The sequence below is a fragment of the Bipolaris zeicola genome, assembly GCF_000523435.1.
Source record: "Bipolaris zeicola 26-R-13 unplaced genomic scaffold scaffold_200, whole genome shotgun sequence".
NCBI classification, from domain to species: Eukaryota; Fungi; Ascomycota; class Dothideomycetes; order Pleosporales; family Pleosporaceae; genus Bipolaris; species Bipolaris zeicola.
This window is the reverse complement of record NW_006912249.1, coordinates 23,812-46,190: the sequence shown is the minus strand read 5'-3', so window position 1 is coordinate 46,190 and position 22,379 is coordinate 23,812. Positions and strand designations below refer to the sequence as shown.

At 49.7% G+C, this 22,379-nt stretch overlaps 9 protein-coding genes across 9 annotated transcripts; 1 reads left to right on the top strand and 8 right to left on the bottom strand.

Annotated features, from left to right (window-relative positions):
• Positions 1-628: 628 nt before the first annotated feature.
• On the bottom strand, positions 629-1,700 carry COCCADRAFT_8193 (uncharacterized protein; the record flags this gene model as incomplete). Its single annotated transcript, XM_007717873.1, has 2 exons — positions 629-893; positions 979-1,700. The coding sequence occupies 2 exons, from the start codon at positions 1,698-1,700 to the stop codon at positions 629-631; spliced, it is 987 nt and encodes a 328-aa protein (XP_007716063.1).
• Positions 1,701-2,350: 650 nt separating this feature from the next.
• Positions 2,351-4,765, bottom strand: COCCADRAFT_106042 (uncharacterized protein; the record flags this gene model as incomplete). Its single annotated transcript, XM_007717884.1, has 1 exon — positions 2,351-4,765. The coding sequence occupies one exon, from the start codon at positions 4,763-4,765 to the stop codon at positions 2,351-2,353; it is 2,415 nt and encodes an 804-aa protein (XP_007716074.1).
• Positions 4,766-5,066: 301 nt separating this feature from the next.
• Positions 5,067-6,904, bottom strand: COCCADRAFT_8191 (uncharacterized protein; the record flags this gene model as incomplete). The annotated part of the gene is made up of 4 exons (XM_007717872.1): positions 5,067-5,543; positions 5,591-6,202; positions 6,256-6,764; positions 6,820-6,904. 4 exons carry the CDS (start codon positions 6,902-6,904, stop codon positions 5,067-5,069), a joined length of 1,683 nt encoding a protein of 560 aa, XP_007716062.1.
• Positions 6,905-7,880: 976 nt separating this feature from the next.
• COCCADRAFT_106019 (uncharacterized protein) lies at positions 7,881-9,603 on the bottom strand (the record flags this gene model as incomplete). The annotated part of the gene is made up of 3 exons (XM_007717883.1): positions 7,881-9,015; positions 9,077-9,212; positions 9,267-9,603. The coding sequence occupies 3 exons, from the start codon at positions 9,601-9,603 to the stop codon at positions 7,881-7,883; spliced, it is 1,608 nt and encodes a 535-aa protein (XP_007716073.1).
• A 922-nt stretch (positions 9,604-10,525) lies between these two features.
• COCCADRAFT_106032 (uncharacterized protein) lies at positions 10,526-14,224 on the bottom strand (the record flags this gene model as incomplete). The annotated part of the gene is made up of 2 exons (XM_007717882.1): positions 10,526-14,097; positions 14,155-14,224. The coding sequence occupies 2 exons, from the start codon at positions 14,222-14,224 to the stop codon at positions 10,526-10,528; spliced, it is 3,642 nt and encodes a 1,213-aa protein (XP_007716072.1).
• A 367-nt stretch (positions 14,225-14,591) lies between these two features.
• COCCADRAFT_8189 (uncharacterized protein) lies at positions 14,592-14,898 on the top strand (the record flags this gene model as incomplete). Its single annotated transcript, XM_007717871.1, has 3 exons — positions 14,592-14,654; positions 14,730-14,825; positions 14,878-14,898. The coding sequence occupies 3 exons, from the start codon at positions 14,592-14,594 to the stop codon at positions 14,896-14,898; spliced, it is 180 nt and encodes a 59-aa protein (XP_007716061.1).
• A 190-nt stretch (positions 14,899-15,088) lies between these two features.
• On the bottom strand, positions 15,089-18,569 carry COCCADRAFT_8188 (uncharacterized protein; the record flags this gene model as incomplete). The annotated part of the gene is made up of 3 exons (XM_007717870.1): positions 15,089-17,678; positions 17,772-18,337; positions 18,486-18,569. 3 exons carry the CDS (start codon positions 18,567-18,569, stop codon positions 15,089-15,091), a joined length of 3,240 nt encoding a protein of 1,079 aa, XP_007716060.1.
• A 449-nt stretch (positions 18,570-19,018) lies between these two features.
• On the bottom strand, positions 19,019-19,690 carry COCCADRAFT_106051 (uncharacterized protein; the record flags this gene model as incomplete). Its single annotated transcript, XM_007717881.1, has 2 exons — positions 19,019-19,583; positions 19,638-19,690. 2 exons carry the CDS (start codon positions 19,688-19,690, stop codon positions 19,019-19,021), a joined length of 618 nt encoding a protein of 205 aa, XP_007716071.1.
• A 2,224-nt stretch (positions 19,691-21,914) lies between these two features.
• On the bottom strand, positions 21,915-22,370 carry COCCADRAFT_106037 (uncharacterized protein; the record flags this gene model as incomplete). Its single annotated transcript, XM_007717880.1, has 1 exon — positions 21,915-22,370. A coding segment is annotated over one exon (456 nt), but the record flags the coding sequence as incomplete, so codon positions are not given.
• Positions 22,371-22,379: the final 9 nt, after the last annotated feature.

Below are 22,379 nucleotides of genomic sequence, written 5' to 3'. Positions count from 1 at the left end.
TGGTACAAGCATCGTCGCTAGTAAGACAGACTACTTCTCATCGCTACAAATGTGCGTGTCGACTTGTTTTCATGCGCACCTTCCTCCTTTGTACTATCTCTGCCTAGCATCCTCTTTTTCTTCTTGTTCATTCCATGCCCCTGTTCGGGTCGCTCGTCGCAGCCTCATCAGAGTTCAGCCACAACCAATGCGATTCAAGAGTGGTAAATACCGCAGTAACAGGCGTGCAAAACATGGTGAGATCTATTTCTGTTTCAATTGGGCTGTCAGGATCTAAGCGGGGCGGCAGGGTCTGGTGCTGATTAAATGGCTCATCGCTGTGCTGTGCCACTGAGTGCGTCATCCGCCTCATTCCGAAGTGCAAGTCTCCGCGTGATGATGACGAGGCAAACACGCATCTACTGCTGGGTGCTTTTGCGTTTTCTCATCGTTGGCCGCGCGAGTTAATCCAAAGATGACAAAATTCCTGTTAGGGTTTTGTTGGTCGAACAGGCCGACACAACATTATCGATTATGCTGCAAGGGGGCCTGTACGCCAGTCGTAAGGCAAGGCACCGTGTGTCAAATACATCGAATATCAAGAGACGTCTGGAGACGTTGGTAACTTGATGGTTGCAGTTTGCAAGTTTCAGGTTTGATTCTGTCCAGATCGCAGTATCTTTCCAAGGATCCAGTGTGCAAGTTGAAGGGCGGGCATGATCATGGCGGCAATCATGCGGGATATGGCATCGTGAGCCTTCCATAACACGGTCTCTTGAAGGACATCAACGTCGAGATTCCTAGCTTGATCCATTTGGTCTTCAATCTGACGTCGCAATCTTGCAGCTTTACTGGGAAGCTCCAAACCCAAGGCCAGATATAGAGCAACAATAATCCATTCCATGATTACTTGCCTAGCTATGTGTTAGCCCTCTGTGACGTCACATGATCAATTGAAGGGAGGAAAGGAGACAGTCGTATGGCAGAAGTTGTACGTACATGCACAGTTGAAGGGTGACGCTTCCACTAATAACATTGAAACGCATGTGCTGCCAGCCGTCAAAGTCGTCGACTTCCCAGCGCTCGAAGGCGAAACACATCATGTAGACGATGTCGACGACAAAAAAAGGCAGACTGAGCACAACAGTCGTAAGAATGCGCACTTCATCTCTGTCCGCAAGATAAAGGCGGGCAGAGATGACAATGGTTGACCAGACGAGGACAACGAAACATGCCAAGTAAAGTGTGATGCCAGCCTTGGTACTTTCGGTGGCTGCAAAAGTGGGTCCGTCTCGTGAGTCTGGATCGATGCCACCAGCGACAATAAGAATGAAGGAAATGATGAGAGGAATATGCAATACTAGCAGGATCCATTGCATGCGACGTCCTTTAGGCCTGGTGGTCGTGTTGAGTAGGCTGCTGGTAGACATGAACAGGGGCGTCAAGCCCATGGTAGTCAGGATTGCGACGCCGCTTTCCAAGCTAGTGTTTGACGATTGTCCTATCGGGTACATGGTGGTAGCAGCCAAATCGAGCGAGACCTGGGTGAGACGGCAGATGGCTAGAATGGTGAGCCAGATCCATGGTGAGCTGCGGCCAAGGCCCTGTCGAAAGATGAGCCAGATGGATATAACGAGGTAGACGAAGAATACGACGAGGGTGGCGATGTTGACAATGGCTGGGTAGGTGATGAGCCCTACATCTTTCCCCGAGGCGGCCATCGATAGTGAGACATTGATGTTGGCTATGGACGACCGATGGATGTCAAAGGAAAGGTTGGCGTGAAGAAGGAGACGTTGACGTGAAGAGAGAGAGGATCTGGTCCGCGTTTCGCTCGCTCCGCCGGCCGAGCGCTCCGCCTCGATGCCAAGCGCGCTATCACGTGCCCCGTGCCCGATCTTGCCTACGTTGCTGTCTTGAACACTGTGGCTGCCTTGGTCACGGCGCATTAATATTCCATCGGCAACACAACGCATACACTTTATTCATCGTCACATTCGGCCCTTTACCGTGATTTATTGGTGCGCGTCAGCCCTTACGCGAAGATCCATAGGGAGCCTGGCGCATCGGGTTCTAGATGGCCATCGCGCCGCCGATTGCCACCTCGCTGGCAAGCACTGCCCTGCGAAATCGTCATTGCGCAAAGGACACGCCGCTAGACCTGCCACAACACATATACTTGCAGTTTCTCGGCAGACATAGGGGCATCTCGATATAACAAGCCAGGACACAATTACTGCTCATGAATTCGGAATCTCGACATGATACATACACAGTATAGTATACAATAGAAAACAGTTGTTGACACACCATCGTTGAACCAACGCCAGACTCTCGTATGTAAGACCTGCTTACGCCATCAATCCACACCTTAGGCTACTTTGAACACCCCACCGACCCATCCATACGCCCTCGCCAATCGCTGCTGAATACGCTTTGCCCAGAGAACTGGAATGTCGCTACTAACATGCGGTTCGCGAAACTGTATACTCTTCTCTGCACTCAGGCTAATATTTCGTGGTGCGAGACTCCACATCGATCTATGTGGTTTTTCAGCTGAGAAGCCCATGGTTACCATCGCATGCATGAAATCGGTCCAAGGAACCTCTGCAGGCTGATTAGGATCGGACGATGAGTGGGAAATGGTGCTGAAGGCCCCGTGAGAGCGCTTGTCCACTGCGAAGGTCTTAGGGTGCTCAGTAGCTTCATGAAGGGCGGATGTCGGTGTTTCGGCCTTGGACCCTGGAGCGACGTCTCCGTCAGTTTTGGACTCGACACTAGGTTCGTCGAGTGCAACATCAACAAAATCACCAGTGACTGGCTTCGAAAATCCCCGGTAGACGCTAGAAGATGGCCTGTATAAGTGTACCACTGGCTGCTTAACAATTGTCACCTTCTTCTTCTTCCTTCTCTTTTTCTTGCCGGGTTCGACCCAAACAGGCGTACGCTGGATCTTTCGATTACTACGAAGCATATGTGCTACCATGTCATGCTGTGAGTTAGCTGATTTAGACTTGTAGTGCCGGTCTACAGCTCTCCACAGGATATCCAGGTTAGCTTCGGATTTGCGCATTGTCTCGACGTTCTGCTTGTTCTGGCGATGGTCCGTAGGATAGTTGAATTTCCCGTCAGTTGGATCAGCATACTGATGGATCTGCGAGCCTTCGAATCTAGCGTTTAGGATTGGGAGCCATCCTTTAAAAGTCCTGTTGTACTGCTTTTGGAGTTCACGGGCCTTGAGATCCATGCCGTCTTCGATTTTACGCGCCCATGGCTGGAAAAAGTGGATTCGCTGAAGACATTCTGATACGACTGAAAGCGACGAGAGACGGCTTGCGATTCGCGGCGTAAGCAAAGCAGCGACTGCAGGATCCTTTGCGGTCAAGCGTTCAATCTCATCCGTCACGGTGTGTAGGCCAAATACAAATAGTTGCTGATCGTCGAAGAGGATATCGAATAGGGGCATGAGTCGATGGACCGCATGCTCCTGACGCGGTGGACAATACGCAGACCGGATGACATCTGATTTCGGATCATGAGGCTCGCGCCTACAGAAAGGACGAAGCGGTGGAGATGCGAACAATTCAATCTTGATGCAGTTAACAATGTCAGTTCTTGCAGCACCCAGCAAAAAACGGAGATGTTGGAATGCGCTGAGCAGGTCGGCAGGTAGGTCTTCATCCGGTTTCAGTGTTACTTTACGCTTCTCGTAGATGCTAGCGACGTTGTTGATCTGCTTCAATACTTCATCAAAGGTCGCGAGCCCAAAATAAGCTTGAATCACTACGTTGCCGATTACGCGGTTCCAGAAGAGTGGGCGCCCCGGTTCTTTCAACAAAGGATGCTCGTTCCGTAAGGTATCTAGCAGCATCTCAGGTCGATGCTCAGCTTGCTCATGCATCATCTTAGCGAAATAGCTTGGGTCCTCTCGCAGTGACCACAAATGGTCTTCCCTCCAGTTGCGCTCCTCAGAAGCCAAGGTCTTTAGGCGCGCAAAGTCAAGGTGTGCAGGGGTTCGGTAGGGAGCCTCGAAGGATTTGATCTGAAGAGACGCGACGTCAAGATCCTGAGTAATAGGTGGACCGGGGTTTGGAAGAACAGGTGATCTGGTCATAGACGGAATGTCTTGCAACAAGATCTGACAGCACTTTACAAGAAAGGACCAAATGCGTTCCTGGATTTCCAAAGCCTGCAACCCATGTCCAGGATGCATACCAATCCCGTTGGTCATGCTCTCAAAGGCATGGTCGTCGTCATCCCAGGAAATGAGCTTTCCATATGACTTGGGTGTTTTTCGGTCGGCGAAAAGCATCGTGTATTCGTCCAGAAAGCCTGGCATGGTGGCACCGCTCGCCTCACCAAGAGCAGCTTGCTCCAAATCGGAACGTACAAATTCGTGTGGCTGGTTCCTCCCACGGTAGTGAAGCATAACCAGCAAGGTCTTTGTCTTGGTGAGATCTTCCAAGTTGATGTATGGCCACATGTATGCTTCCTTCGTATCCGATGTTGAGTATTTTCGCCATGCCGCGACATCTGGTCGATGCTCCGAGGACATTCCGGTCCATGCCTCCAGGAGGACTGTTCTCTTTTGACTTCTCGTTTTCTTTCCCCAGCGTGTGCGTATCGTCTCTTCGTGGCGCTCAACAATCTTTTCGAGCAAACCACGATGCTGGAAGAGCCTCGCCGCACGCACTCGAGCTTCTTTCTCAACATCCTTCGGAGTAAGGAAGGTCGTGGACTTGGGTATGTTCCCAGGCAGGTATTTAAAGAAATTAGGTATGTCCATTTTGTGTCTCTCATGCATTGTCTCCAGGAGTACATGAAGGGAAATTATTAAAGATGGGTTAAGGAATTAAAGAATTAGATGTCTTTGAGAGTTCTACCGGGAGGACTTGTGAAGTCCATATGAAAGAAAATGTTGGAGCAGTTCACGTCGAGGCACTAGAGTTTGTTTGGTGTATGGAAAAGCTCATTGGTGTATTAGTCGTGTGCTGGACCTATCACATGCATGGGAGGCCAACGCTAAAACATCTAACGATGGAACGGAAACAAGAAACATAGGCCCCTTCAATCAGTCGTTACCTCATCTATGTACCTATGTCCATAGCCTCTCCGGTCAGAAACTCCTCGAAATTGGGCTCCTTCAAGTTATACCGACCCTTGTCCATGAGCTCATCCATGTCTCCGGGGAACTCACCAAAGTGCTGATCAGCCTCGGCAATGATTTCCAAGAGCGTTGGCCTCTTGCCTTGTTCATAGTTCAAACACTTCCTCACGAGCTGCTTGAGATCATCAGTATAAGATCCAGTAGGCCTACATTCTGGACAATCATAACTGAGGACATTTTTGTCATCGTTCTGGAAAAGGTTGCGCCAATGCTGTGCTGCTAGCGGGATCTTTCCGTCATATTCCTCAAATTCCTCATCTTGAGTGTGTGCGTCGCAACGGACTGGACCCTGATCGACTAGGCCATTCATGATTAATTTGTAGGCAATGTTTCCAAGGCCCCAAACATCCGTCTTTTCTCCAAGTTTGATGTCATCTGAGGGTTGTTGGTTCATTTCCTGATGCAGTCAGTGGGTAGATCCAACAAGGTAAAATAGAAACTTACAGGAGGATATCGAGTGTCGAAGTTGGGAGTAAAGTCTTCTGGAGGGTCAGAAAGAGTGGAGCCATGACCCCCAGGACTGAGAAAGGAGATGCCAAAATCAGCAAGAATAGGCACGTATGAGGGCTCACTGCCCGTATAATTTCCCTCCTTTGGATTAGAAATATCGAGAAGAACATTAGGTAGCTGCAAATCGAGATGCGTGATTGGCTTCCATCCGAACAATTCGTTATCTGACAGTGTCCCCCTATGTAGCAATAGGCAGGCCGTCGCTAGTGATTTTATTGTGTACCATATAAAACCCTCTGAAAGATCTTCCTCCCGATTGAACTCAGAATCTTCTTCTTCTTTAGTCCAGTTCTCAGCATAGTTTTTCATTGCCCTCCTCAGGTCACCTCCAGGATAAAAATCCAGGTATAACCTATACCGTCTCGACCGCATCCAGAGCCGATGACCACGGGAACGGACGAGGTGACGACACGAATCAGGCTCTACGCTGCGCCGTTCCTCAACCAGCTGGTGTATCCTAATCTCGCGTGGCAATCTGTCATGCCAGTTTTTTGGGTCGCGCCATTGGCTAGCTGTGAAAGGCTTGGCTTCCTTGATCACCATTTTCTGCAACATGTCAGCTGATACAGACCCTTATAATGTCAACGCCTCAGACCTACGTCTCGAATGTTACCTGCGGCATCGGTCTGGACCCATAGCCCTGCAGCGCCGTAACCCCCAACTTCCAGCACTTGGACACCGCGCCACTGAGACCCGTCATTTGGTGGGGGCATATGTGGTTCAGTGCTGAGCCAAGCCTCTCTTGAAGCACTATTTGCCTTGACCATATCTAAGTCATAGAGCGGTAGCTTGGGTTCAGGAGACCATGGCCGCTTTGGCCAAAAGTCGTCCGGTTGTGAATTAGTGTGCTGAGTTGCAGGTCCAGGTCCAGAGGGTGATAATGACGATGATGATGATAATGGTGATGGCGTTGAAGAAGGTAGTTTCCCTCTAGCTTTCGCATATGCAAGTGACACAGCTGTATATGGTATCGCTGGTATAGGATTTGGGTTAGGTAGGCCAGGAGTGGCTGCCGCCCTTACTTCTCCAACCCACGTTAATGCATTATAGTGATTCTGGACGTTCACATTTCCAGCCCAGATTGTAGAAACTGTATGGTTTCGCTCCTCTTCACACAGATGTTTAGCAAAAGCAGGCTTGACGCACAATGATCATTTACTTACCCACTGTCCAGTTTCGGTTAGCGTTGATGTATGCAAAGGCATCTATTTTGAAGTAAGACCACGAAGTATTGTATGGAGGAGGCATTTTGTATATTGACTAACCAAATTCTTCTAAGGAAGAACCAAATGTCAAATTTTAGCATGCGGTTCGGGGTGTCAAGACATGTCCATAATCACGAGGAAAGTGAAGGACACCCGAACAAAGACACAATCGTGGCAATGGCAACAATGTACCAAGGGAGATAGACTGTAAGAAGATACAAAAACCCAGAAGACAATGCAGGCTTCGTGCGTATACCCTACACAGTGTACAAAAAGTGTCTTTATGCCTCAGTGATTGCTGCCACCTTTCAGGTGTCAAAAGTAGACTCTCAAAAGAGGCATCACACTTAGACCCATACTTGACCCAAAGAACATCTTTCGCCGATCTAACTTCACTTCCATGATTTGATAAGATCTTGGCCATTTCGAATGTAACAATGGGCAACGGCAACACACGAAACCATGTCAAGCAGCGCCATTGTAGGACCCTGCATGCTGTGAACAGTGTCAACAGTTAACTAAGTGAACAAACCCTTCTAAGCTCAAAACTAATGGTTCTTGTAAGGAGGAAAATGTTTTGATCAAAGCTGAATCGATAGCCGTTTCATAACGGGGTGGCTAGACGAGAAACGCGGTGAACTGTGCGCGGTTGTTTCAGGTTCATCTCTCTAAGCAGCTAACTCGAGATCTGCACAATGGTCGCGCATCGGGTGCGTAATACCCTTGATAAAGTAGACAAAATAACTTTAGGAAAATGTATCGGCTTAGCAACAGGAATCTAAGCGAAGGGTCCCGTCGGATGTTTCCATTAACCAGGTTCTGCTAGCAAACATCGCGAGCCGAACCGCTACCCCCTTGCCTCAAATATTAAGCCACAATGTAACGTCCTAGTCGAGAGTATATGGATAATACTAATTTTCTCTCAAGAGGTACAGTGGTGGCTGGTTGGCTACAGGAGTCAAAACCCAATGCCACGTGGTTTATTGTCCAGTACTAGCAACCACCAAACCCACCATTTCTTATTTACACATCCAACTCCCAGCCTCCCTATAATCACCCCCAACAAATACATTTCTCAATGGATACATGCAGTGCCTCCTCCTAAATTCCACGCCCGCAGCTACCGTATCATTCACAAACTTAGTCCCCTCCACACGCTCGGGCGCAGCACCCGTCTCCACCCACGCCACCAGAGCAGCAAGAAGATTATGCTGGGCGTCAAACGGGATACCGGCTTGCGAAGCCCTTCCCCCCTGGCCCAGCACCCATGCCCCTGGTCCACCAGAGCAGTGAAACATGCCTGAGATCCTGAAGAAGCGCACCCACTTGTTCATACTGACGTAGCTTCTTTTGCCTCCTTTACCATTGCTGTCGCGTAGATGTTCGTAGAAGCGATTCGTGTTGAAGCTGGTGAGCTGGCTGTCTTGTTGGCCGTGATACATGAGTAATTTGCCGCCGCGAGATTCAAAGGCCGGCAGTGAAGATGGGTAGGTGCGGATGTTGGCTGGGTTGAGGGCTTCTGCTGCGCGTGCATCGGCGACAGTAAAGGTCGATGCGTTCCAGCTTGGGTCGCTGTATACCACATATTTGAACCAGTCCTCTGAGTAGGTGAAAGGTGTGCCAGTGTAGAGTCTGTCAGGTGCTTGCAGCTCGCTGCCGGGTTGCATGCCTGGAAAGATGAGTTCGCCAGAGGGATACGTGTAGGGACTGAATATGCGGACGAGTTGCTGTACTTGGTTTTCGTTGAGACATTTTGCTTCGGTTATGGCGTTGGCGCTGTTGCACTTCAAGGTCCATGGATTGAATCGACATAGCGAAGGGTCTTCGATTATCCCATCCTTTGCTCCATCAATGCCATCACATTGCCGTAGTACCTCATCATGGATCCACGTTTTCCATGCTTGGAGTGGAATAAAATCAGGACTTGTTTTTGGACCAGTGATAGTGTAGAAAAGTGCACGCCATGAATACAGATTGTTGAAATCGACGCCGGGCGCGCCAACGAGAATACCGTCGAAGTCTCTTGGGAACTGCTCTGCGGCTTTTATACCCTGGCGTCCGCCGAGAGAACAGCCTATGTAGTAGGATGTGCTATGTTTCTTTTGGTAGAAGTGTTGAGCTAGCATTTTGCCAGTCTCTACACTTGTATGGAGACTGTGAGGAAAGAACATGATCAATACGAGTCTTCTAAATGTAACCGAATGTGATTACTTACGATCGCCATGCAAAATCCACAACCGTCTCATGATTATTGAAGAAGTCTCGTCCTGAAGTACCGTTATGTCCATTATTTGCCCCAACAGTAGCGAAGCCATTCTGAGTGCCATAGGCAATGTCTTCGTACTTGATACCTTATGCTCGCATTAACACTGACCAATCTTATCTTCGAAGTAATTCGCACTCACATCCATCCAACCCTCCATTACCCGTAGCCAAAAACCTTCCAGACCACTTCTCTGGAAACCACGCCTCAAACGTAATCCGCGAAGTACTCGATGTCCGTATCTCAAGCGCAACACGACATAGATCCACAGCCACAACCTGGCTCGCTCGACCGCAACTCGCCACGTTATCGGGAAACGTCAAATTCGACCCCGCAGTAAAGAACTCGCGAGCATTCAGCGTCGAGTTCTTAACATAATATGTAGGATCGAAACTCCGGCATCGTTCATGAAACCCAGAAGACGGAGCCGCAAACCCAATATCGAATAAGAATACCGGAGCAAAGCCCAACACTAGCATCCGCAACGCAGCATGCATCTTGAACAAATAAAGAAAACCACGTGCACCGGCAACGATCTCGCCATCAAAGCACACTATATACTAAAAGCAAATAGACATAACAAAGTATGCGGATCGTTATACCCGGCGCTACTACTCGATTGCCTTGCTTCAAGGGCAAAAAGCGGGGCCTCGGGACGTTTTCTTTTTGTGCAGATGGAAAAAGGCAAAGTGCACTTAGCCCCCGCTCACGGAAAAAAGCGACTAGAAGGGGGCGCGTGGATGGGCGAAATAACAGGTTCCTAGTGTGGAAATCAGGCTGTTTATCGGCGGTGGCGCCGAGGCTTAGATTTGGAGTTGAACGGTATGAAGACATATTCCTGACTTTGTTGTTTTCATCAGATTTAACGGAACAACATCATGCATGAAATTTTGGGTGAGCATCAACGGATACATAGGGTAAGGTATGCACAGCATGTAGGAATAAGAGAAAACGGCGTTATACTCGGAGAGAGCGCCGATGCAGGTTCCAACAGTGGAATACTATTGTAACATGGAGAGAAAAGTAGATTGCGGGGTCTCCGCACTAACCCTACTATGTGCTCTACCATCATCACACGACACCGAAGGTCGGATCGTGGCAAAAAAAAACGGGCATCGGGGACAAGGTTAGCTTCACGTAGATCCACAAGTCTCGCTACAACATCAGTCCGAAGTGCTTTTAGATGTAAATCATATCATGTATATTCATCGTTACTCTACTATATAGTCACAACAACTTTTCTGAAGAGTGAAAAATAAAAAGTCATGGGGTATCCTGACATACACAAACACAAATAGGCGCTATAATACTACGCAGACGCCTCACGCAATGCAAACTCCACTATCTTCTTCCATCAACACTAAATGTTCCGCTCAATATCCAAAAGCCCAAGAGAATCAATCAACCCATCTGACTAACATCTCCAAATCCCACTCTAGGCCTCGCACCACCTTTTACCCTCCCCCCTCTCGCTGCACTACTACTGCCAGCAGCAACGCTCCCTCCAAATCCACCTTCTCTCAGCCTCCTCTCAAAACTCGTCACGCCGCCTATGCCACCAAAACTAGTGAATCTTGAACTCTGCACAGGTGGAGCACTCATAGTGCCTAATCGTGATGTTCGTTCTCGCTCTAGTATTGAAGCCAAAGGTCGCCGTACAGGACTGAAGGCAGGCTGCTTCTCAGGACTAGCGGGAAGTTCAGGATGCTTGGCGCGGGCTAGACTGCGTTTTGATGGTGTCTTCAGGTATCCAGGCTTGCTTGCTGTTGGTGGCATGGGGGTTCCTGTCCAGAAAGTTGATTGGGGGCCGTCTCCGAAATCGAGATCGGACTCGTCATCCTCAATGATGGTCGTCGGGGGAGGGCGCAGAGCTGGCTGCGGTTGTGGGTATGTGTTTGGGCGGCGGAGTATGGAATTCAGCGGGCGCGTTGAAGATGGTGTAGGTGCCTGGGTGTACGGATTCGGTGTGAGAATGGGGTGTCGTGGAGGCTGTTCCGGTGTGAGAGAAAGAGAGAGATCAAGCTCTTTGTTCAGATCCAAAGCATCCTGGTCAAAAGCTGTCCAAGCCTCCAGATACTGGGTTTCGTCACCAGACGGCTCCAAGCCCCCCTGTTTCCCATGGTTTCTATTGCCCTCAGCGCTGACTGCGCCATCGTCACCTCCCCTGCCATCATCACGGTCTCTATCATCAACTCTCCGCGCTCTCGGTTTGTTAGGCGTGGGGCTTGCAGACTGTTCGGCAAATCGCTCTGTAGCACGCTCCGCCCAAAAGCGAACCATAGCTCTGACATGCTTTTCAAAGTTCCGGTTGAATAACGCTTTCGCATTGTCTTCCTGTCTCTGGATGTTCCAGAGACGCCATCCCATCTTTTTGAGGGCGCCTGCAGCCATAATCTCAGTGCTTTCTTGTCGAAGAGCAATGGCTTGACCTTCTAGCATGCGAATGTCATCCATGCGTTGCGACCATGTGGCCAAACAAGCAGAGGTAATCCTGAAGGCATGTAGATTGGTGGCCTGAGCATCTTGTTGGTGAAGGATAAGCGTCCGGTCGTGCCATCGATGAATGATTTCTGCACTGGCTTGTATGGTGCGGTTCTCCAGCATATCATTCGCCCTTTGGTTCAGTCCTACGATATGGCTTGCTTTGTCCCTCCAATGTCCAAACACCCTTCGCACGAGATTTGTCTTTACCGTTCTACGGACTTGAGAGTATGTGTCGCGTCGGCGGTTGCGACGCGCAAGCTGCGTAGCTTCGCTCCAGGTCTTCAGGGTATGTTTACAAAGCACGTAGTAGTGTGCATCTGCCGACCATTGGTTCAGCTGCTGGAAATGCGCCTGTCTTTCTTTGAGCTTGGCAAAGATGCGTTCCTTCAACCTTTGTTGATACTCGGCTGTTACCGCAAACTGTTCAGCTCTTCTCTCCGTAGTGATGGCTTCCATCTTGCGCAAGCATGTCCGTAACAACTGGACACGCTTGAACTGAGCGAACCGCCTTTCAGCAGTGTCGAGAGTGTTGGCACGCTGATTTGTCTTTGTGACCCAAGATAAGAAAACCGTCTCCTTGAGTTGTCGATCGTGAACACGCTGAAAAAGAGATACTCGAGATGCAAGAGTCCACTTGTACAGACATTCGACCAGAACGCGGTCGTTGATACGCTCTTCAAGTGCTTTGATACGCAGTTTGTCATTCCAGGTCGTGTAGGCATTACGCAACAGTCGCATGCGATCGATGATACGAGCCCGGCGTGATAATTTAGCAACCTTACGCCAATTATCGAAAGTTGAGCGAAGCAAGTGAGTATTGGTATGTGTCTGGAATTCGCGAAGTTTAGGTTCGAGATGTGCTTGTTTCTGCATCGCATGCAAAGCCGTTCGGAGCAAGCTGGCTTTCCGGAAGTCATCTGCTTGAGATTGGAGGGCTTGAGCAGCATCCGATTTCTGCTGCCACGCTCTGAACGTCCTCCGTAGCACTATCTCATCCCGTCGATCAGTAGCCCACGTTTCTCTCTCTTTCATAATCTCAGTTATCTCACGCCACTTCAACAGCGTAGTCCTGGCTATTTGTGTATCATGCCAGTTTGATGCACCTCTACTAAGGTACTCTTTGACCAATGTATCCCATGTTCGCCGGACGACTTTGTCTTCATAGTAGGAAACCGCAAGCTGTTCAGTGCCTTGTCTCGCAGCGGTGCGTGCGCGCCATATAGAGAGGAATTTCGCCAAAGCGAAATGTTGAATCTTGAGCTCGTTAACTGCTGTGATTTCGCGCCATCCATTGAAGAACCTTGTGCGCAGAATGTGCCGGCGCGCAACCGACGTGCGCTGGACCTCCTCTTCAGCACATTTCGCCCAGTGTGTAAAAGCCTTTGTGAGCAGAAACAAACTGCGAGCTTTGTCTGCTCTGGCTTCTAGTCGTTCGAAAAAGCGATTTGTTTCTCGGCCGGATCGCCTTACAAGCGCTGTGTCCCGCAGCTGCAAAAGAGAGGCTTTGAGCAGGGTGCGACGTTCAAATGCTGCAGCAGCCCTTTCCATATCCTCTCGCATATTCAAACGGTCTTGCGCCCGACGCTGCCATATCCATATGCATTCTCTCATCACCCGATGAAGTCGCTGTTGTTCAAGGGTTCTCGCATTGTCTAACAATTGCGTATCGGAGGGTCTGAACGGCTCGAAGACATATGGTCGCTGCGGTTGGGATTGTTGGCGCGCGGGTCGGTAAGGTTCATTAGGTATTGGCGCATTCACTCCAGGTATTTGGATATTGGAAAGATCGAGACTGGTATTGTGATCGGTGGAACTGTCTTGGTCCGCATCATCAATGGGCCTGTACGTCAGCGGTTGTCCACCTCTTCTAATCTGCAAACTGCCACGACTCGATGCAGAAGCGCTACGCTTGTGAGGCGGTCGTTGTGGACCTGAAGTAGCGCGTTGAGGCGCAATTCCATTCACTCTATTACGAATGGGAAGTCCAGCTTGGTGATACGAATGCGCCTCTGTGTCTGAAGTAGCACGCTGCCTATTAGGTCTGCTGCCATGGCCGTTTGGAGCTTGTTGCTGAGGTTGTCTGTTGGGACGCAGAGCAAGGTCACCATGGTCAGTCCCAGCAACCTTGTCAGCGGTCACATCGAGGAATGAATCGAAGCTTGTTGTCCTCGGCAATCGTCCCGGCCCTGCCTGTGTCCCTTTCTGCGTCGCATCGAGCCCAGCTGAGGGTTCAATGTCGTCGCCCTCGTCGCCATACCCCACAGTGATGTCAAAATAGTCTCGGAGCACACGCTGGAAGCGACTTAGGAGATCCTCCCCATCTCGATCCTCGTGTTGTAGGTGGGCTAGAAAGCGGTATAATATAGCGCTATCCCTGGGTTCTAGACGGTTGTCCTCGACATGTTTGTCACATGCATCAAAGAGGGCGCGCGACGTCTTATCCTGCGAATGATGCGCCTGGTATATGATGTCGTATAGAGTTTCGACGACTGCAAGAATATTAGTACAGTGAACAGAAACAATGGAATAGAGATCGTAAGTAATACCTTCGTTGGACAATTCATCCCTGGTCAGGTCCTTCGCGTCATGTCCATTTTGTGTCATGGGGGGTAGCATTCGTGCACGCGACTCGGTCGTCTCCGGCGCGTTCGCGACAACATGGAAGTAGCTGCTGAGCCCGGGAAGTGTGCGAGCAACCAAAAAGTGGTATGCGGTGCAGTCGCGTCAAAGGAAAGGATTGCGCGCAGCGACTAAGCATTACAAGATGTATTGATGCATGGGTGACGGGGTAACCCGCTGCGCCCGCCTGCGTGAGAGCAACGCGCTTTGTTGTGCGGATGGTTGGTTGCCCGTTCACACAGCGACAGTGCCAAGAGTCTAGTGCGGTGGACCCTGTCATTGACCTCATCGACACATAGAAGAAACATTTGCAGCGCCTCACGACATCACTCATTTGACATTGTCATCTGTTGCTCACATCAAAATGCCTGGACGAACTCGCCCTATCGACAAGCTCGCCACTGCGGCTGCAAAATGCTCAAAAGAAGTATGTGCGCCACTTCATCCCCCACTTCTAGGGCCTTGCACTGTGTATTCTTTGTTGTATCCTAACATTGTTTAGAGTTCATTATATGGCAAATGTATTCTTGCAGACTACAACAACGTACGGAAAGACATGTGCGTGAACGAATTCATGAAACTAAAAGAGTGCTATCTTGTAAGACTATGTCTGGTCCGATTCATTCACAGGTAGCTAACGATTGGCTCAGAAGGCGTACAAGCAGCGGTAGAAGTCATGGGTTGGTAAATATCCTTGGTAACATACAAAGTTCACGATTTCTCTGGCATTTGATTGAAAGTTATTTTTGTCATTTCTTCGGCTATCTACGTTACGCTGTCATGGCATCAAAACCCTTATTGTGAGCACACTAAACGATCTACGAACCCATCCGCTGGAGGCATAGTAGTATTGCATACTCCTCACAGCTTAACCAACCGCAGCATGAACGTTGCTTTGTGAAGCTCTTGCTCCTCTTCTGCAATCACCTTCTCGATGCTGTTCTCGGGTATCTTGCCATCAAGTTCAGTGATGACGTGCTTGTCAACGTTCCTCCTCAGAGCCTTCTCAAACAGTGGTCCTTGGTTCTCGAATGCCTTCTCCAGGCCCACTCCATCAGGGTCGCTCAAGACTCGGTACTCCATACCCACATCGTCAGTAGGTACCAGTCCAGCTTTCTTGCGCAAATCTTGTACACGGCGAATGACCTCTCGTGCAAGACCTTCCTGCTCAAGCTCAGGATACGACGCCACGTCGAGAATAATGAGGACGTCATTGTCAGTGTTAAACTCTTGGTCTTTGTTGCTAGAGTCCTGTGCGAGACCACGCTTGACCATCAAGTCTTCGGCCTCAAGTTTGATGCCATCAACCACAATCTCGCCGCTCTTCAAGTAATCCTTGATCTCTTGGCTCTTGAGGTTTGGCAGAGCCTTCTTGACCTTGACGGCGTCCTTCTTGAGCTTCTTGCCCAAAACGGAGAAGTCGGCTGTAGCAGAGTATTGCACGTTGTACTTCTCCTCATCGCTTGACAGCACGATTTCTCGCACGTTCAGTTCCTCCAAGATGTAGGTCTCGAGCGACTTGATGTCGTCAAGATATTGTTGCTCTGGGTGGATGACTACAAGCGTCTTGAGCGGGATCTTGAGACCCTTGTTCGCGCGATCTCTGCAGATACGGCCAAGTTCAATGACCGACTGCATGCGCTTGACTTGGCGCTCAACGGCTTCATCGAACAGCTCCTCGCGGACCTCTGGGAATGGTAGGAAGTGTACACTACGGTTGTCCTCTGCGTGCAACTCCTTAGGGATGTGTGGCAACAATCGCATGTAGATGTTGTCCGTAATGAATGGTGTGAAAGGTGCGAGTCCACGGCAGAGTGTGTAGAGGACTTCGAAGAGTGTGTTGAGTGCGTGTTTTGTGTCTTCTAGACCATATTCACCCTTCAGACGGCGGCGGTTGAAGCGAATATACCAGTTGGTCGTGTTGTCAATGAGCTCGAGCAACCGCGGGACGACAGTGTACAATCTGTATGCGGCCATTTCTTCGTTGACAAACTTCAGCAGCGATTGGCAGGATGCCAGGATCCACCTATCCAGTACGTTCGAATTTGTCTTCTCAGCCGCTGGATCGAACATAAAGTCAAGATCGGCGACCTTCTTCAGGAGCGATACCTGCTGCTCGAAGAACTGGTAACTGTTCCATAGTGGTAGCAACACCTTGGAAACAATTTCCTTGACACCTGCCTCCTTGAAGCGAAGTGTCTCGGCGCGGACGACAGGCGAATTGATGAGATATAATCGCAGAGCGTCGGAACCATAGTTGTTCATGATGAGATTAGGATCGGGGTAGTTCTTTAGACGTTTTGACATCTTCTTGCCGTCCTCTGCAAGTACAATTCCGTTGACGACACAGTTCTTGAATGGTAGTTTGCCGAAAAGATGTGTGCCCAGGACTGTGAGGGTATAGAACCAACCGCGAGTTTGATCGAGACCCTCGGCAATAAAGTCTCCGGGGAAAGACTTTTCGAACTGCTCCACGTTCTCGAATGGGTAGTGTGCACTAGCGTAGGGCATAGAGCCAGACTCGAACCAACAGTCAAAGACTTCATTAGTTCTCTTCAGCGTACCCCTACCTTCTTTGCTAGGAATAGTAATGTGGTCGATCTTGTCACGGTGAATGTCGGTGAGTTCACCCTCGTATCCGCTAAGCTTCTTCAGCTCCTCTACGCTGCCAACGCACACAAGCTCTTTTCCGTCATCACTGACCCAGATCGGGAGCGGGGTACCCCAGAAACGGTTTCTTGAAACTGCCCAGTCAGGTGAGTTGGAGATCCAGTTGGCGAAGCGCTTCTCCTTGACAAACGAAGGAACCCAGTGTGAGCCTGCAATATTCTCCAGCATCTGTGGAACGATGTCCTGGATCTTGATGAACCATGAGGGAACAGTTCGGTAAATCAGGGGAGTATCAGACCGCCAGCAGAAGGGATAGCTATGGAGAAGCTGTGAGTCTACGATCAAGCGTCCAGTTCCTTTCAGATGCTTGATGATGCCCTTGTCTGCTGCCTTGACGTGCTGACCCTCAAAGTCGCGAACAACTGCAGTGAAACAACCTTGGTCGTCGACTGGATTTGGTGGTACTCTGGTATCGGAAATGACTCCGTGGGCGAGTGCGACGCGGTAATCGTCCTCTCCGTATGCGGGTGCCTGGTGGACGATACCCACACCGCTATCGGCTGTAACGTAGGTGTCGTTCAAGACCTTGAAGCCGTAGTCCTTGAACTCATCGTACAGGTAGTCAAAGAGGGGCTCGTACTTCCAGCCTAGCATGTCCTTGCCCTTGAGCTTTTCAACAATCTTGAACTTGGCCTTCTTGGGGTCCTTGTAGAGTGTACGTAGCAGGGATTCGAGGAGAACGTAGTGTTTGCCGGATGCTTCGTCGAGGATCTTGACGTATTCGAAGTCGGGATGTGCGCAAAGACCAGTGTTGGACGGTAGTGTCCATGGAGTGGTGGTCCTGTTGTAACCACATTAGCACATGCCCACAAAAGCAAGCTAGGGTTGCCAATGTATGGGCATTAACAAGCAGAGTGTGCGCAGAAATACGTACCATGCCAACAAGCATGTGTTTGGGTCGTTGACAAGTGGGAATGTGACAACGACTGCCGGATCTTGGACATCTTTGTAGTTTTGGGAAGCCTCAAAGTTACTGAGAGGCGTTGCCAGTGCTGTACTGTAGGGCATGACCTTGTACCCACGGTATACAGCGCCCTTGTCGAAGAGGCGCTTGAACACCCACCACTCGGATTCCATGAAGTTGGTATCCATGGTCTTGTAGTCGTTGTCGAAATCGATCCAGCGCCCAAGACGGTCGATGGTAGTTCTCCATTCGGCCGCATATCTCATGACAATGGCGCGGCACTTTTCGTTGTACTTTGCAATTCCAATCTCGCGCACAGCATCACGTCCAGACATGCCCAGTTCCTTGTCAATTTCGTACTCAATCGGAACACCATGGGTATCCCAGCCGAATCTCCGCTCAACGTAACGACCCTTCATGGACCAGTAACGCGGAATAATGTCCTTGATGGTGGACGCCAAGAGATGGCCATAATGCGGCAATCCGGTCGCGAACGGCGGTCCATCGTAGAAGGTGTATGGTTCTTTGCCTTTGGACTGGGTAGGATTAGTACAAAAAAACGCCAGATATGCTTTTCACAGGTTATGCAACATAGCTATAACAAGGCAAGATCACAACAGACAAGCCGACAGAGGGGCACGTGAAGTATGCTGGAAAAGGGCGCAGGAATTCGCATCCACTTACCAGCTCAACTTGCCTCAGGAAGGCGTCGATCTCCTTCCATCGCGCAAGCACGCGCTCCTCCTCGCGAGGGAAGTCAATAGACATTTTTGAGGTTGATGAGAAATGACCGTGGCGGGGAACGATTTTCTATAGTTGACTCCTCCGAATCCCCGCCACTAGCGTGACTCACTATCGATAGAGCCCCGCCCTTAGGTCTCACGCTATGCGAATTGCTTGCTATAGCAGTAGCACTAGAGCATCTGAACTTCCAAGGCAGGTCTAGAACAACTACATCATCCGTCTACATTGAAATAAAACGAATATTGAGCCAGAGAAGCATATGCAAATGACGAATTGAAGGATTGGTATCTCATTGAATATGCTTTGGAATCGATTAGCCTTCGACCTCTACAATGTCCACCAAAGCCCTGCATCCAGACGCCAGATATCAAAAAAGCCCCTCTTCCCCAGATGATGGAAGCTAAATGATACAATAGTCATGATATTTATTACATTCCACCACAGTAGCTGTCCCTTGTCTCATCCCAACCCTACTAATCGGAACCATCCGGCTCGGAAATGATCAGATAGAGTCCCATAGGACACCTGTCGTCGCTCTGTTTAAACCACAACAAAGTGTCCTTGGAGCACAGCATACCGCTCCTCACCACTACTCCCTTTTGCTCCTGAGAAACATAGCACGGCCCCGAGCTAAGAACGTAACTATGGCGGGGAGCAAACTGCTTTATGGTAATCGGTGGTGTGATACTAAGCGGAGGTTTATTACTCCAAGTTGTAACGATGGGAAGTGGAACCCGAGCGCCGTGGGCAAAGGGGTGGAACATGAAGTGGCCTGGGCCGATCATGCGGGATATACCTGGTGCTTGCTTGTAGTCGGGGAAGTTGAAGACGAGGTTGCAGGTTTTGCCTCTGGCCCTGTCGGCATCCAAGGGTATGTTGAAGACGGTGCATTTGTCTCTTGCGGTTGTACCCGCCCAGCTGTTGGGTGAGAAAAATTCGGTAGGTTTCTTTTCGCTGATTTGGAAGATGTCTCGGGGCGCGAAGGTGCGACCTTTTGGCAATTCGCCATATGGTTGAATGAAGGAGGTTGGGCAGCCTCTGGGGTTTCTGTCGAATACCCGCGGTGTGAGCTCTATAGTTGAATTATTGAACGGTATTGCGAGAGCTGTGGCAGCAAAGGCCGAAAGGATCGCGATGATTCTCATGACGGGTTGTGACTTTTCAGTAGGGATTGAGTGACAGTTCGATCTTAAAGAGGCGCGGTCGCTGTCCTAGCCAACGCAGATTCTGTCTTGTAGAGTATCATTGCCCTAGACTGGTTGGTGGGTTATCAGTATTGACATCAATGCCTCGTACCGTCTCTGCCATGTGTTGGGTGTTTGATGGAGAAATCACCGCTACTTTATTCAACAGATCTTGCAGGTATACTGCGACAGTCCCAACATAAGACATAGTTCAGAAGATGGAATCCACATCAAGAAATTGTACTGGCAATCATGTTGTAATGGATCTAAACAGAAAAGCATGTTCCCAATCGTATGGCAGGACCTTGGGCACGCAGCGAAGGGTATTCGGTACCCCCACATTTCCTACCAATTGCTGAGAATTTGTCTACAATAATTAGAATACCAGCTACTTGACGTCTAAAAATTTCGAGACAGCTGCAACAAATATCAAAATCGGTTATGTTGACATGGACGTGAAATGCAAGAAACCTCCGAAGTCCTCACAGACATCGCAAATCTAATCTACCCACATACTACACCCACCAACACCCACATAAACAAACCCAATCTCTATACGACCGTATCTTCCGTCCCACAAACGCGCCACCCGATCCTTTACCACCGGTACGATGCACACATCATTCATAAGTACTTACACGGAAACCCATTTTACGCAGCAGCGGCTCCGGAACCTCAACCCAAAAGCGCCAACAACGCCGCCTGATGAAACGCGTAGTAGGCCCCCGCTGATTCCACCACCCATCAATTTCCCGTAAGCCACAAAACTTGCCCTCTTCATGCGAAGTCTTTTTTAGCCACAAACGGCAGGAAGGAAACAAAGAACACAGATTTTTATGAACTATAAGCCTGTATAAACCTTATTCGCGAGTCGTGAAGCATCCGGCGGCAGCTTAGATAGATTAAAGGGAAGCCGATGGCACGGTGATGTTGTGCGCGCAAGGAGAAAAAGGGACTGAAAGAACAAAAAAAGGTTAAGAAAGAACAAGATAGGAATGTAATTTGCGGAGTAGTATTACTCCATCATGAAGCTCTTACCCCAGATACGAACCGTCGCAACATGCATGCAAGCGTTGCCTGAGGCGCACACACTCTAACGCGCGATATCCCTTCTTTACCCCGAGACTTATGCACAACAAGGCGCTCTCCCTCTCGTATGCATAAATACGCCGCCCGTCATCTGACACCCTCCGCAACAAACAGGCGAAATAATAACGCCGAATTCCATCGGTCTCACAGGCCCTCGCTTCCATTCGTACTAACTCGTAAGGAAAAGAAAAAAAAAACCGTACTTCGGGAGAACCACGCAATTCTATACTAGTAATTCAAAAAACCGCTCGTTTGCATTAACAATATCCAAATCCAGAATAAACATACGAACCATTCATGTTAAGATAGCAATGGAGGGGGGAAAACACGCAAGGACCACACTAATCTCTCTATTTTTGGGTGAAGTGATTGCGCACAAAAAAAAATTGGGGGGAAGGGGTGCTTGTTTCCCCATGCTAAGAGGCTTGGGTGCGGGAAGAAGGGAGACGTGAATAAAATTTTGATTAAAAACGGTGCAAAAATGCGGAAATGAAAGGCTGTGGGAAAATGAGCGAGGTGAACAGGGGGGGGTTTTTTTTTGCGCAATAAGGCCACCCGCACGCCAGGCACAACAGCGGGTGTGTGTGTGTGACTCGGGTTGGTGTCTTGATTGGGAAACACCGGAAATTTGATGGTCTTGGGTGCAAGGGCGCGCTGGGTTGCCGTGTTTGGAATGGGGGGAGGGGGGGTCCTAGTGCGGAGGCCCCGGGGTAGTTCGATGGAGAAATTCGATTGCATTTCAGAGGGTTTGGTCGTGCTATGACTTTTCATATGGCTCTGTGGTACTGGTCTCCGAATGGCGCTCTATACAAGGATCCATTGTTCGTTCAGCGGAATAGTCGGGGAGAGATAGGTAAAGAAAGATGTTATAGGGACGGACATGGGGATTTTCACAATGGAGAACCAGAGCACAGATATCAATCAAAGAGAAAAAATGGTGTTTCAAGTTCAATTGCTACTAATCGACCCAACTAATTACAATTACCCTTTGCGATACCAAGGGCGTACCTATAAGCGAAGACCTAAACCTCTATGCAATGCACTCATGTAAAGTCATAGCCTACTAAGTAGCAAGCTCGATTGAAGAAGATGACATTTACAAGAAGAAAGCAGCAAAAGCACCGACACCAGCAACGAAGCCACCGACGTTGAGAGCAGAGGCGGCACCGCTGAACTCAGGAGGAGCGGAAGGCTTGACGTAGCCACCGGTCTTGGTGGGGTATCCAGTGCCGGCAGCAGGGGGAACACCGGTACCGGCAGGGACAGATGGGTATGGAGCACCGCCACCTGGGACAGATGGGTAAGGAGCAACAGGGACGGAAGGCTTGCCAGGAGTGTAGGGAGAAGGAGGAACACCAGTACCGGTGGGGTAAGGGAGGGTGACGGTGACGGTGGTGGAGCTCAGGCAAGAGGTGGTGGTGTCAGGGCTGGGGACCTTGGGAGTCTCGGCAGGGTAGGTAGGAGCCGGGGCAGAAGGAGTCTCAGCCGGGTAGGTAGGAGGCTGGCTAGGAGTCTCCGCAGGGTAGGTCGGGGGCTGGCTGGGAGTCTCCGCAGGGTAGGT